The sequence below is a fragment of the Aulonocara sp. 'chitande type north' Nkhata Bay genome, linkage group LG17, assembly GCF_057382095.1.
Source record: "Aulonocara sp. 'chitande type north' Nkhata Bay isolate Kocher_YH1m ecotype deep benthic linkage group LG17, A_spYH_male_GT1.1, whole genome shotgun sequence".
Classification (NCBI taxonomy): Eukaryota; Metazoa; Chordata; class Actinopteri; order Cichliformes; family Cichlidae; genus Aulonocara; species Aulonocara sp. 'chitande type north' Nkhata Bay.
This window is the reverse complement of record NC_141360.1, coordinates 38,966,003-38,978,633: the sequence shown is the minus strand read 5'-3', so window position 1 is coordinate 38,978,633 and position 12,631 is coordinate 38,966,003. Positions and strand designations below refer to the sequence as shown.

The following is a 12,631-nucleotide window of genomic DNA, read 5'->3' as shown; positions in this document are numbered from 1 at the left end:
CCTATCCTGTTATTGTAATTACAATAAGTGGAGTTATTTCAGTTGCAGGTTGTAACACACAGTAGCATCTTGATGAATCTAACTCACCCAACCACCTTCAGTGTGAATGCCTACCAAACTGTTGCATATGTCTGCATATTTTTAAAATGCAAATGTTAGCTTTTGTACAGCAGGTGGAGCCAAAGCTAAAACAAGACTAGCTAAATGAGAAACTGGGCATGCTTTCCAGTTCCAGAGCAGTTTTAAGACTATACACACACTCTTACAGGTGATTTCACTGCACGGTCAGATTTTATTTGTTCAGATTTTCAGGATACAGAAGAAAATATCTTGCCACGTGTAAGTCGTCCTGATCCCATACGTTCTTGTTCACATGCTAAAGAATGTCACAAATATCTTAATAGCTATGCCTCGTATGCGCCGTCCCTTCTGTACTCTGATATGAAAGTCCTTTCAGCTTCACTGATTAGAAAGTACAAATAGAGACTGGCCCATTGTAAACAAGTGAGACGAGCATAAAGTGCTGCATTGTCAGGTTGCAGGTGAGTCATTCACTCTCAAAGCCATTTTATCTTGAGCTGATTCACAAAGGCCGGAAAATCTGACAGAGAAAAACACACATATATGAAAAAGAAACATTTAACAGTGAGATAAAAACTCCACATCTTTATTGTAGTTAACACTATAGTAGCAAATAATAATAATTGTAAAAAATGCTTAGAAAATTAATAACAGATTGTCACGGTGCTTGGTATTTTGACAAAGCTTATTTATTTATTTATTTTCTGAAAAGTTGCAGTGAAGTTGCAATGTGTTTGACCCCTCTGGGCCACTGTACTTTTGGGATTTTCAAGGTTGTTTTCTTCACGTCCATTCTCTCATAGTTTCTTAGTGTCTGGTTTCAGTCTGCTTTTAGTTAGTGCCTTCCATTTTGTTAAGGCTCCACCACCAAGGTAGATGTTCCCACTTTTAGTTACTTCCTGTTTTAATATGGTACCTATTTGTCTTCAGCATTTTGTATTTAGCTTTACTTCCCCATGCCTCTGAGTGTTTGTACCTATGTGCTGTTCCCCAGCTGTGAGCTCTTCCCTTGATTAGCCTTGTGTGTATGAGCAGCTTTAGTTTTCCCTCATTCTTTGTCTATGTGTTTCTTAGTTTAGTTTTTCCTTGCTCTCATGTTTTCCCTGGATTTTGTTACCTTTTCGACTTTGTTTTAATTTGGACTGTTGCTTCATATATTCGTTAAATATACATTGTAAGTTTTCATTTCAAGGTCCACTAACAAGACAGATAATTGCAAAAATAACAACAATACAACAGCTGATTACATCATATCTCAGGCGAGTTCTGTCGCTACTCGATCACAGTGTGAAGGAAGCAGGAATGATGAAGGCCAGCAGCAGCACAGCTGAAGATTCTTCAAGACGAGTGGCCAGGCTGCGGTTTGCCGCTGAACAGGAAAAAGCAAAAATATGTGTCAAGTCAACACTTGAACCACACGACTGGACTAACTGTGGAAAAATGACTTCCTGCAGCTTCTGCTGGACTCTACACACAGTCCTGTCTTGATGCATGCTCAATCATCCAGGTAAGGAAATCCCAAAAAGTTGATTCTGTTCATTTGGACTCGTTTTCAGCAGGAGTTTTGTCACTTGGATGAGTGAAAATGTAACGTCCAGATGAACACAATCAACTTTCTGGGATTCACTGTGATCACGTGATTCCAAAAGAGAATGAAGTCTCACAAGATCAGATGATATTTGGTTTTAACTTAACTTTAGCAAGTAGCAACACAAATGATGCACTGCCTAATAAGAAGTTCTCAGTGTCTTTATTGTTAACTCGCAGACTTAAAAACCTTTACGTACATGCCACCTGCAGAGACTGAGTCGTGGAGATGTAAAGATGTGAGAGGGAGTTCTGAGCTTTGCAGGTCAGAGACCCAGAGAGAGTGCTGGGAGGTGGAACGATGGAAACCGGGTTTCCTTCTACAGTACTGAATGTCATGCCATCGAAGTCAACTCTCCATATATAGTTGCAGGAGGGGTAGCACTCAGCCGAGCAGGTGAAGTTGGACGCAACTCCTGTAGTGAGAATTCCTGGGCCACGTATCTGTATGTTTGAAGGTCCGGCTGAAAAGTTTGAAAATAAAAAACATTTGCTTGAAGTTATTGCTGCTAAGACAACTTACGAGATCAAACTGAATCTTGCTGTCACTACCTGCTGCTTGCAGCATCTTTTGGGCAGCGGCTGCTGTTTTGGTAACAGGATTGACAGCTGTGCACGTCAGGTTTTGGGCTGCCTGTAGTTCTGTAAGCTGCAAGCTCAGCTCTGGGCCCTGGGAAGTCACATTCCCCCAGGTCCAGGTGAACTGACATGCAGGGTAACAACTGGCCGAGCACTGAAAACTGTACAGTATCCCCAGAGTCACTACATCAACCACACTCATGGCTACTGACGCTGGTCCATCTGAGGTTAGAAGCAGAACAGACAAGATGAAAAGCTTCATTTCTTACTCAACGCTGCAAATGCTTTGCTAATAGAAAGATACATATTTCAGTTATATTGTGGAATATGTTTTTTTCCTTATTTTGCTTTTTTTAACCACTGTATTATTTGCCTTTATCACAAATTACTGCATCAATGTAGTCTGACACAGAGGCAGTGACTGAGGTGTCAGTGAAACAGAGGTTGCTTTGATAGTCATACACATGGTTAGTAGGGGTGCAACGATACTCGTATCGATATTGAATCGTTCGATACAGTGCTTTCGGTTCGGTACGCATATGTATCGAACAATACAAAATTTTTAATTTATTTTATCAACTTTCCTTCTGACGATGCTGTCTGTGTTGAGCGCTCAGTGGATCTGCGCTCGACAGTGCAGCCTAGGCGGAGTAGTCGAACCCAGATTCACTGAGCGCAGGGCAAGCTAGCAGACAGAAGTTAAGCTCTCGTTGCAACATGGCAAATTGAACCTCCCCCACCCTCATTCAGATCTGGCGTTTGGAACTATTTTGGTCTTCATGTGATGTATTACCCTGAAGATAAGCGTGTCATGGACTAAAGTAAAACAGTATGTCGGATGTGCCACGCAATGCTCAATTACATGGGTGGGAACTACTGCGTTAGCGCAGTTAGCTCGTTAACGTGTTGATGCCATCCAGCCCCACGCACAGGGCGATCCGCGGTAGCTCGTTAACGAAGATTTGCAGTGTTGTGGCGTTAACATCATTTCAGATTAACGCTGACAGCACTAGTGGGAACACAACGAATATGACTGCACATTTACGCCGACATCATCCTAGTGCAAAGACAAGTGGAAGCAGAGAAAAACAACAAGCACACATGCTACAAACTTTACCCGAGTCATTTAGACAGCCATTAGCACATGATTCTCCTTATGGGGACCTGATATGTTTAATGTGCTGCTGAGAATATACCCCAGAAGAAGCCTATAGTATAGCTTTTATTTTGGAAAGAGCCATTTCTCTGTAATAAACTCTCTTTTCCAAAGATGAGTGATTTCTCAATCAGATTTATTATTTTATCCCTTTGTTGTTCCAGCAACATTAAATTTTAAAACTGTACTTTTGAGTTAAAATATATTTATAATTTTAATAAATGACAAATGAAAAAAGCATGAACATTTTTTGTATCGAAAAAATATCGAACCGTGACACCAAAGTATCGAACCGAACCGTGAATTTTGTGCATTGTTGCACCCCTAATGGTTAGCAAACCATGATGGATGCTCATGTAAACACAGCTAAAATATCAAACAGTAAGCTCAGTTTCATGAACACTTACGAACTTTCAGCTTTAAACTGAACTCTGATACCTGTCATGTGTAGAACAAGAATACTGAATGTGTTGAAGCTTTCTGGGAAGAAACTGAACCAACATTCACAGCTATTAGGACTTAGACTGTAAGATTTCCAGCTGGATTTATACAGTAAACAACCTCTGGTTAAGCAGATGGTATAAAACAGAAAAGCTAACTACTCAGGCCAGGACTCTGCAGCAGAGGTGGGACCAAGTCATTGTTTTGCAAGTCTCAAGTAAGTCTCAAGTCTTTATCCTCAAGTCTCAAGTCAAGTCTCAAGTAATGTCAGGCAAGTCAGAGTCGAGTCTCAAGTCACTGGTGTAAAAGTCCGAGTCAAGTCACAAGTCTGAAACTTTGAATTTCAAGTCCTTTCGAGTCTTTAAAAAAAAAAAATGAAAAAAAGCATGTTGCAGTTATGCTAAATGTAAATATTAGACCATGTAATTTTTAAATCTGTGTTTTTCTCAACACATGACAAAATAGTGAACTTAGAAAATATACACAAATTGTGAAATTGCACCTCTTTAAAATGCAGCTCAATTAAACTTAGCTCCAAGAATAATTTTCACCAACAGTTCTGAGATAAGCTGCATGTTATTCTTGGATGCGGTTGTAGGACCAGCTTTAAAATCGCATGACAAAAATATCATACACATTAAAAAAAACTGTATCACCAACGTAGCCTGGACAACATTTGCTAGTTAGATGAAGTCAGCTATCTCATCGTAGCATATTTATATGCATATTTATAATTATACGGTTCTTGGAGTGAGTGCATACACTCATGAAGTTTAGTAACTTCAGGTCACTGCAACAAGCCCAGGTACAGTTTACCGACGGATGGGTGCAGGACCTTGAAATGCACCGTGTAGAACGAAAGACCATCGTACGTATCATAAGTTTACCAGTCTCACAAATCGTCTTCATAAATACACATTCCTTAACAGTTTATTAATAGGACCTTTGAGCTCAACGGTAATTAATTAGCAGTGGAAATAATTTCTGGTAGCATCACAGAAATGTAGCAGTGACAATAATATTGTATGCTGTAATCGTACTGGACAATTAGTGATACAAAAAACCTGTTTTATCCTGTGAATAAAAGTATATGTTTTTGTCAATGTACCATAATAACAGAAGCGAAACGCAATATTGTGTCAGGATAATTCACTATTTATGCACGATAAATAAAGGAGCATAGCGCGACAATTTCTGTTCAGCACCAGACTTGCTTGTAACCTATATCACTAATTATGTTATGAAAATGACGTATTAAGTACTAAAAAACACTGACCTTTGTGTAAATGCTTGGAGCAGACTAACCTGTGAGCTGGAGGGTTCTGGGACGTTATATTTGATCTTTGAATGGCTGTGATCCAGGCCATCCGTGGCGTCTTTGTTACTTCGGAAACATGGCTCGAACAATTTCTCTTCAACGACGTAATCCTATAACAACCGATCTCTTTACCCGTCGGCTTCCCGTGGCTGTCATGCGACCGGCTATTGCAGTTAATAATACAACGGCTTCTTGACATTTTTGTGTTTCTTTTTATCGCTGCATAACTGATTTTAATTGAAAGCCTGCGTGCGCTAGTACCGCTTGCCACGAGTTCCCAGAATCCTTTGCGGTTCTACCCGTGAATGACGTCACATTTTCAATCTCTATATAATATGCATGTTAAATTTTATATTTGGGGTAAAATATCAAGTCTTTTCAAGTAAACCGGTTCAAGTCCAATTCAAGTCCCAAGTCATTGGTGTAAAAGTCCAAGTCAAGTCACAAGTCTTAGAACATTTTTTCAAGTCAAGTCTAAAGTCATAAAATTAATGACTCGAGTCTGACTCGAGTCCAAGTCATGTGACTCGAGTCCACACCTCTGCTCTGCAGTCCTTTTCCGCCTACAGGCGAGTGGCCACTCTTGTTCAATGACAATGATGAGGGTGTAAACACCCTGGACCAGGAGGAACGCCACCTCTGAAACAATTTGCATATCAGTGATCGTGAAGCTGACCTCACAGCCCGTCAGCAGTGCAAGTTTCAGTCATTGTGCAAATGTACTGTTTATAAGGTTTGCACACAAAACTCCCAATGAAAATGTAACGTCCAGATGAACACAATCAGCTTTCTGGGATTCACTGTGATCACGTGATTCCAAAAGAGAAGGAAGTCTCACAAGATCAGATGATATTTGGTTTTAACTTAACTTTAGCAAGTAGCAACACAAATGATGCACTGCCTAATAAGAAGTTCTCAGTGTCTTTATTGTTAACTCGCAGACTTAAAAACCTTTACGTACATGCCACCTGCAGAGACTGAGTCGTGGAGATGTAAAGATGTGAGAGGGAGTTCTGAGCTTTGCAGGTCAGAGACCCAGAGAGAGTGCTGGGAGGTGGAACGATGGAAACCGGGTTTCCTTCTACAGTACTGAATGTCATGCCATCGAAGTCAACTCTCCATATATAGTTGCAGGAGGGGTAGCACTCAGCCGAGCAGGTGAAGTTGGACGCAACTCCTGTAGTGAGAATTCCTGGGCCACGTATCTGTATGTTTGAAGGTCCGGCTGAAAAGTTTGAAAATAAAAAACATTTGCTTGAAGTTATTGCTGCTAAGACAACTTACGAGATCAAACTGAATCTTGCTGTCACTACCTGCTGCTTGCAGCATCTTTTGGGCAGTGGCTGCTGTTTTGGTAACAGGATTGACAGCTGTGCACGTCAGGTTTTGGGCTGCCTGTAGTTCTGTAAGCTGCAAGCTCAGCTCTGGGCCCTGGGAAGTCACATTCCCCCAGGTCCAGGTGAACTGACATGCAGGGTAACAACTGGCCGAGCACTGAAAACTGTACAGTATCCCCAGAGTCACTACATCAACCCCACTGAGCACCACTAAGGATGGTCCATCTGAGGTTAGAAGCAGAACAGACAAGATGAAAAGCTTCATTTCTTACTCAACGCTGCAAATGCTTTGCTAATAGAAAGATACATATTTCAGTTATATTGTGGAATATGTTTTTTTCCTTATTTTGCTTTTTTTAACCACTGTATTATTTGCCTTTATCACAAATTACTGCATCAATGTAGTCTGACACAGAGGCAGTGACTGAGGTGTCAGTGAAACAGAGGTTGCTTTGATAGTCATACACATGGTTAGTAGGGGTGCAACGATACTCGTATCGATATTGAATCATTCGATACAGTGCTTTCGGTTCGGTACGCATATGTATCGAACAATACAAATTTTTTTATTTATTTTATCAACTTTCCTTCTGACGATGCTGTCTGTGTTGAGCGCTCAGTGGATCTGCGCTCGACAGTGCAGCCTAGGCGGAGTAGTCGAACCCAGATTCACTGAGCGCAGGGCAAGCTAGCAGACAGAAGTTAAGCTCTCGTTGCAACATGGCAAATTGAACCTCCCCCACCCTCATTCAGATCTGGCGTTTGGAACTATTTTGGTCTTCATGTGATGTATTACCCTGAAGATAAGCGTGTCATGGACTAAAGTAAAACAGTATGTCGGATGTGCCACGCAATGCTCAATTACATGGGTGGGAACTACTGCGTTAGCGCAGTTAGCTCGTTAACGTGTTGATGCCATCCAGCCCCACGCACAGGGCGATCCGCGGTAGCTCGTTAACGAAGATTTGCCGTGTTGTGGCGTTAACATCATTTCAGATTAACGCTGACAGCACTAGTGGGAACACAACGAATATGACTGCACATTTACGCCGACATCATCCTAGTGCAAAGACAAGTGGAAGCAGACAAAAACAACAAGCACACATGCTACAAACTTTACCTGAGTCATTTAGACAGCCGTTAGCACCTGATTCTCCTTATGGGGACCTGATATGTTTAATATGCTGCTGAGAGTATACCCCAGAAGAAGCCTATAGTATAGCTTTTATTTTGGAAAGAGCCATTTCTCTGTAATAAACTCTCTTTTCCAAAGATGAGTGATTCCTCAATCAGATTTATTATTTTATCCCTTTGTTGTTCCAGCAACATTAAATTTTAAAACTGTACTTTTGAGTTAAAATATATTTATAATTTTAATAAATGACAAATGAAAAAATCATGAACATTTTTTGTATCGAAAAAATATCGAACCGTGACACCAAAGTATCGAACCGAACCGTGAATTTTGTGTATCGTTGCACCCCTAATGGTTAGCAAACCATGATGGATGCTCATGTAAACACAGCTAAAATATCAAACAGTAAGCTCAGTTTCATGAACACTTACGAACTTTCAGCTTTAAACTGAACTCTGATACCTGTCATGTGTAGAACAAGAATACTGAATGTGTTGAAGCTTTCTGGGAAGAAACTGAACCAATATTCACAGCTATTAGGACTTAGACTGTAAGATTTCCAGCTGGATTTATACACTAAACAACCTCTGGTTAAGCAGATGGTATAAAACAGAAACGCTAACTACTCAGGCCAGGACTCTGCAGTCCTTTTCCGCCTACAGGCGAGTGGCCACTCTTGTTCAATGACAATGATGAGGGTGTAAACACCCTGGACCAGGAGGAACGCCACCTCTGAAACAATTTGCATATCAGTGATCGTGAAGCTGACCTCACAGCCCATCAGCAGTGCAAGTTTCAGTCATTGTGCAAATGTACTGTTTATAAGGTTTGCGCACAAAACTCCCAATGAAAATGTAACGTCCAGATGAACACAATCAGCTTTCTGGGATTCACTGTGATCACGTGATTCCAAAAGAGAATGAAGTCTCACAAGATCAGATGATATTTGGTTTTAACTTAACTTTAGCAAGTAGCAACACAAATGATGCACTGCCTAATAAGAAGTTCTCAGTGTCTTTATTGTTAACTCGCAGACTTAAAAACCTTTACGTACATGCCACCTGCAGAGACTGAGTCGTGGAGATGTAAAGATGTGAGAGGGAGTTCTGAGCTTTGCAGGTCAGAGACCCAGAGAGAGTCCTGGGAGGTGGAACGATGGAAACCGGGTTTCCTTCTACAGTACTGAATGTCATGCCATCGAAGTCAACTCTCCATATATAGTTGCAGGAGGGGTAGCACTCAGCCGAGCAGGTGAAGTTGGACGCAACTCCTGTAGTGAGAATTCCTGGGCCACGTATCTGTATGTTTGAAGGTCCGGCTGAAAAGTTTGAAAATAAAAAACATTTGCTTGAAGTTATTGCTGCTAAGACAACTTACGAGATCAAACTGAATCTTGCTGTCACTACCTGCTGCTTGCAGCATCTTTTGGGCAGCGGCTGCTGTTTTGGTAACAGGATTGACAGCTGTGCACGTCAGGTTTTGGGCTGCCTGTAGTTCTGTAAGCTGCAAGCTCAGCTCTGGGCCCTGGGAAGTCACATTCCCCCAGGTCCAGGTGAACTGACATGCAGGGTAACAACTGGCCGAGCACTGAAAACTGTACAGTATCCCCAGAGTCACTACATCAACCCCACTGAGCACCACTGAGGATGGTCCATCTGAGGTTAGAAGCAGAACAGACAAGATGAAAAGCTTCATTTCTTACTCAACGCTGCAAATGCTTTGCTAATAGAAAGATACATATTTCAGTTATATTGTGGAATATGTTTTTTTCCTTATTTTGCTTTTTTTAACCACTGTATTATTTGCCTTTATCACAAATTACTGCATCAATGTAGTCTGACACAGAGGCAGTGACTGAGGTGTCAGTGAAACAGAGGTTGCTTTGATAGTCATACACATGGTTAGTAGGGGTGCAACGATACTCGTATCGATATTGAATCGTTCGATACAGTGCTTTCGGTTCGGTACGCATATGTATCGAACAATACAAAATTTTTAATTTATTTTATCAACTTTCCTTCTGACGATGCTGTCTGTGTTGAGCGCTCAGTGGATCTGCGCTCGACAGTGCAGCCTAGGCGGAGTAGTCGAACCCAGATTCACTGAGCGCAGGGCAAGCTAGCAGACAGAAGTTAAGCTCTCGTTGCAACATGGCAAATTGAACCTCCCCCACCCTCATTCAGATCTGGCGTTTGGAACTATTTTGGTCTTCATGTGAAGTATGACCCTGAAGATAAGCGCGTCATGGACTAAAGTAAAACAGTATGTCGGATGTGCCACGCAATGCTCAATTACATGGGTGGGAACTACTGCGTTAGCGCAGTTAGCTCGTTAACGTGTTGATGCCATCCAGCCCCACGCACAGGGCGATCCGCGGTAGCTCGTTAACGAAGATTTGCCGTGTTGTGGCGTTAACATCATTTCAGATTAACGCTGACAGCACTAGTGGGAACACAACGAATATGACTGCACATTTACGCCGACATCATCCTAGTGCAAAGACAAGTGGAAGCAGACAAAAACAACAAGCACACATGCTACAAACTTTACCCGAGTCATTTAGACAGCCGTTAGCACCGGATTCTCCTTATGGGGACCTGATATGTTTAATATGCTGCTGAGAGTATACCCCAGAAGAAGCCTATAGTATAGCTTTTATTTTGGAAAGAACCATTTCTCTGTAATAAACTCTCTTTTCCAAAGATGAGTGATTCCTCAATCAGATTTATTATTTTATCCCTTTGTTGTTCCAGCAACATTAAATTTTAAAACTGTACTTTTGAGTTAAAATATATTTATAATTTTAATAAATGACAAATGAAAAAAGCATGAACATTTTTTGTATCGAAAAAATATCGAACCGTGACACCAAAGTATCGAACCGAACCGTGAATTTTGTGTATCGTTGCACCCCTAATGGTTAGCAAACCATGATGGATGCTCATGTAAACACAGCTAAAATATCAAACAGTAAGCTCAGTTTCATGAACACTTACGAACTTTCAGCTTTAAACTGAACTCTGATACCTGTCATGTGTAGAACAAGAATACTGAATGTGTTGAAGCTTTCTGGGAAGAAACTGAACCAATATTCACAGCTATTAGGACTTAGACTGTAAGATTTCCAGCTGGATTTATACAGTAAACAACCTCTGGTTAAGCAGATGGTATAAAACAGAAAAGCTAACTACTCAGGCCAGGACTCTGCAGTCCTTTTCCGCCTACAGGCGAGTGGCCACTCTTGTTCAATGACAATGATGAGGGTGTAAACACCCTGGACCAGGAGGAACGCCACCTCTGAAACAATTTGCATATCAGTGATCGTGAAGCTGACCTCACAGCCCGTCAGCAGTGCAAGTTTCAGTCATTGTGCAAATGTACTGTTTATAAGGTTTGCGCACAAAACTCCCAATGAAAATGTAACGTCCAGATGAACACAATCAGCTTTCTGGGATTCACTGTGATCACGTGATTCCAAAAGAGAATGAAGTCTCACAAGATCAGATGATATTTGGTTTTAACTTAACTTTAGCAAGTAGCAACACAAATGATGCACTGCCTAATAAGAAGTTCTCAGTGTCTTTATTGTTAACTCGCAGACTTAAAAACCTTTACGTACATGCCACCTGCAGAGACTGAGTCGTGGAGATGTAAAGATGTGAGAGGGAGTTCTGAGCTTTGCAGGTCAGAGACCCAGAGAGAGTCCTGGGAGGTGGAACGATGGAAACCGGGTTTCCTTCTACAGTACTGAATGTCATGCCATCGAAGTCAACTCTCCATATATAGTTGCAGGAGGGGTAGCACTCAGCCGAGCAGGTGAAGTTGGACGCAACTCCTGTAGTGAGAATTCCTGGGCCACGTATCTGTATGTTTGAAGGTCCGGCTGAAAAGTTTGAAAATAAAAAAACATTTTCTTGAAGTTATTGCTGCTAAGACAACTTACGAGATCAAACTGAATCTTGCTGGCACTACCTGCTGCTTGCAGCATCTTTTGGGCAGTGGCTGCTGTTTTGGTAACAGGATTGACAGCTGTGCACGTCAGGTTTTGGGCTGCCTGTAGTTCTGTAAGCTGCAAGCTCAGCTCTGGGCCCTGGGAAGTCACATTCCCCCAGGTCCAGGTGAACTGACATGCAGGGTAACAACTGGCCGAGCACTGAAAACTGTACAGTATCCCCAGAGTCACTACATCAACCCCACTGAGCACCACTGAGGATGGTCCATCTGCTGGGAATGGTTGAACAGATAAAGCTGTTACATTCAAGTAAGTTATTGGATTGTAATTTTTGACAAAAGTTCGAGATAAAACATCATTTTTATAAGATTTAGAAACATAGTGATCGAGGAATCTTACATGTAGAGTCTGCTGTGGTTCTAAGTAGCTCAGTTGTGTTGCCATAAAATCCTTTATCATGAAAAATGTACAAATTTCATGTCAAATTAACACCATATATTCCATATGTTCCAGGTCACACTACAATAAATAAATTCAACTTTTAATTCAATAAGTCCATAAAAAAGTTTCACCATACCATTTTCATAAAAATCTGATAACCTGCGCTTAGATAATTCCAACTCATGCAAGCGGACGTGAGGTGTGTGTGTCTTCCTTACCAGGCAGACACGTGAGCAGCAGCAGACAGGCTGACTGATGAACCATGGTGTCCGCAGATGCTGAAGTATCCACTCTCTTATGATCATAAAGACTGTACAGTCCTTATAATACATGGGAGAAATGGTATGCCCACTGTTATCAACCACTCAACACAAAAAGCAAACAACCTCGAGGGGTAAAAGAAGTACATGTTGGTTATCAGCTGGTTCTTTTGTCTGGGTTTCTTTTTTTCTCTGAACAGTGCTGCAAAAAAAAAATCCTGTGCTCACAGATCTGTCTCTCTCCACTTTTAAATCACGTCTCAAAACCCATCTATTCAGAATTGCATACACCTGATCTGTCTTAGTTCATTTTTACCTTACTCAGCTTTTATACTTTCATGCTT

General features: G+C 41.3%; 1 protein-coding gene across 1 annotated transcript; it reads right to left on the bottom strand.

Moving 5' to 3' along the window:
- Window positions 1-688: 688 nt before the first annotated feature.
- Window positions 689-12,334, bottom strand: LOC147310578 (uncharacterized). Its single transcript, XM_086270019.1, has 10 exons — window positions 12,246-12,334; window positions 11,986-12,036; window positions 11,607-11,858; window positions 11,254-11,517; window positions 9,041-9,289; window positions 8,689-8,952; window positions 6,476-6,724; window positions 2,221-2,469; window positions 1,869-2,132; window positions 689-1,450 (listed from the first exon to the last, which is right to left on the bottom strand). The coding sequence occupies exons 1-10, from the start codon at window positions 12,289-12,291 to the stop codon at window positions 1,362-1,364; spliced, it is 1,977 nt and encodes a 658-aa protein (XP_086126145.1). The 5' UTR covers window positions 12,292-12,334; the 3' UTR covers window positions 689-1,361.
- Between the last annotated feature and the right edge of the window lie 297 nt (window positions 12,335-12,631).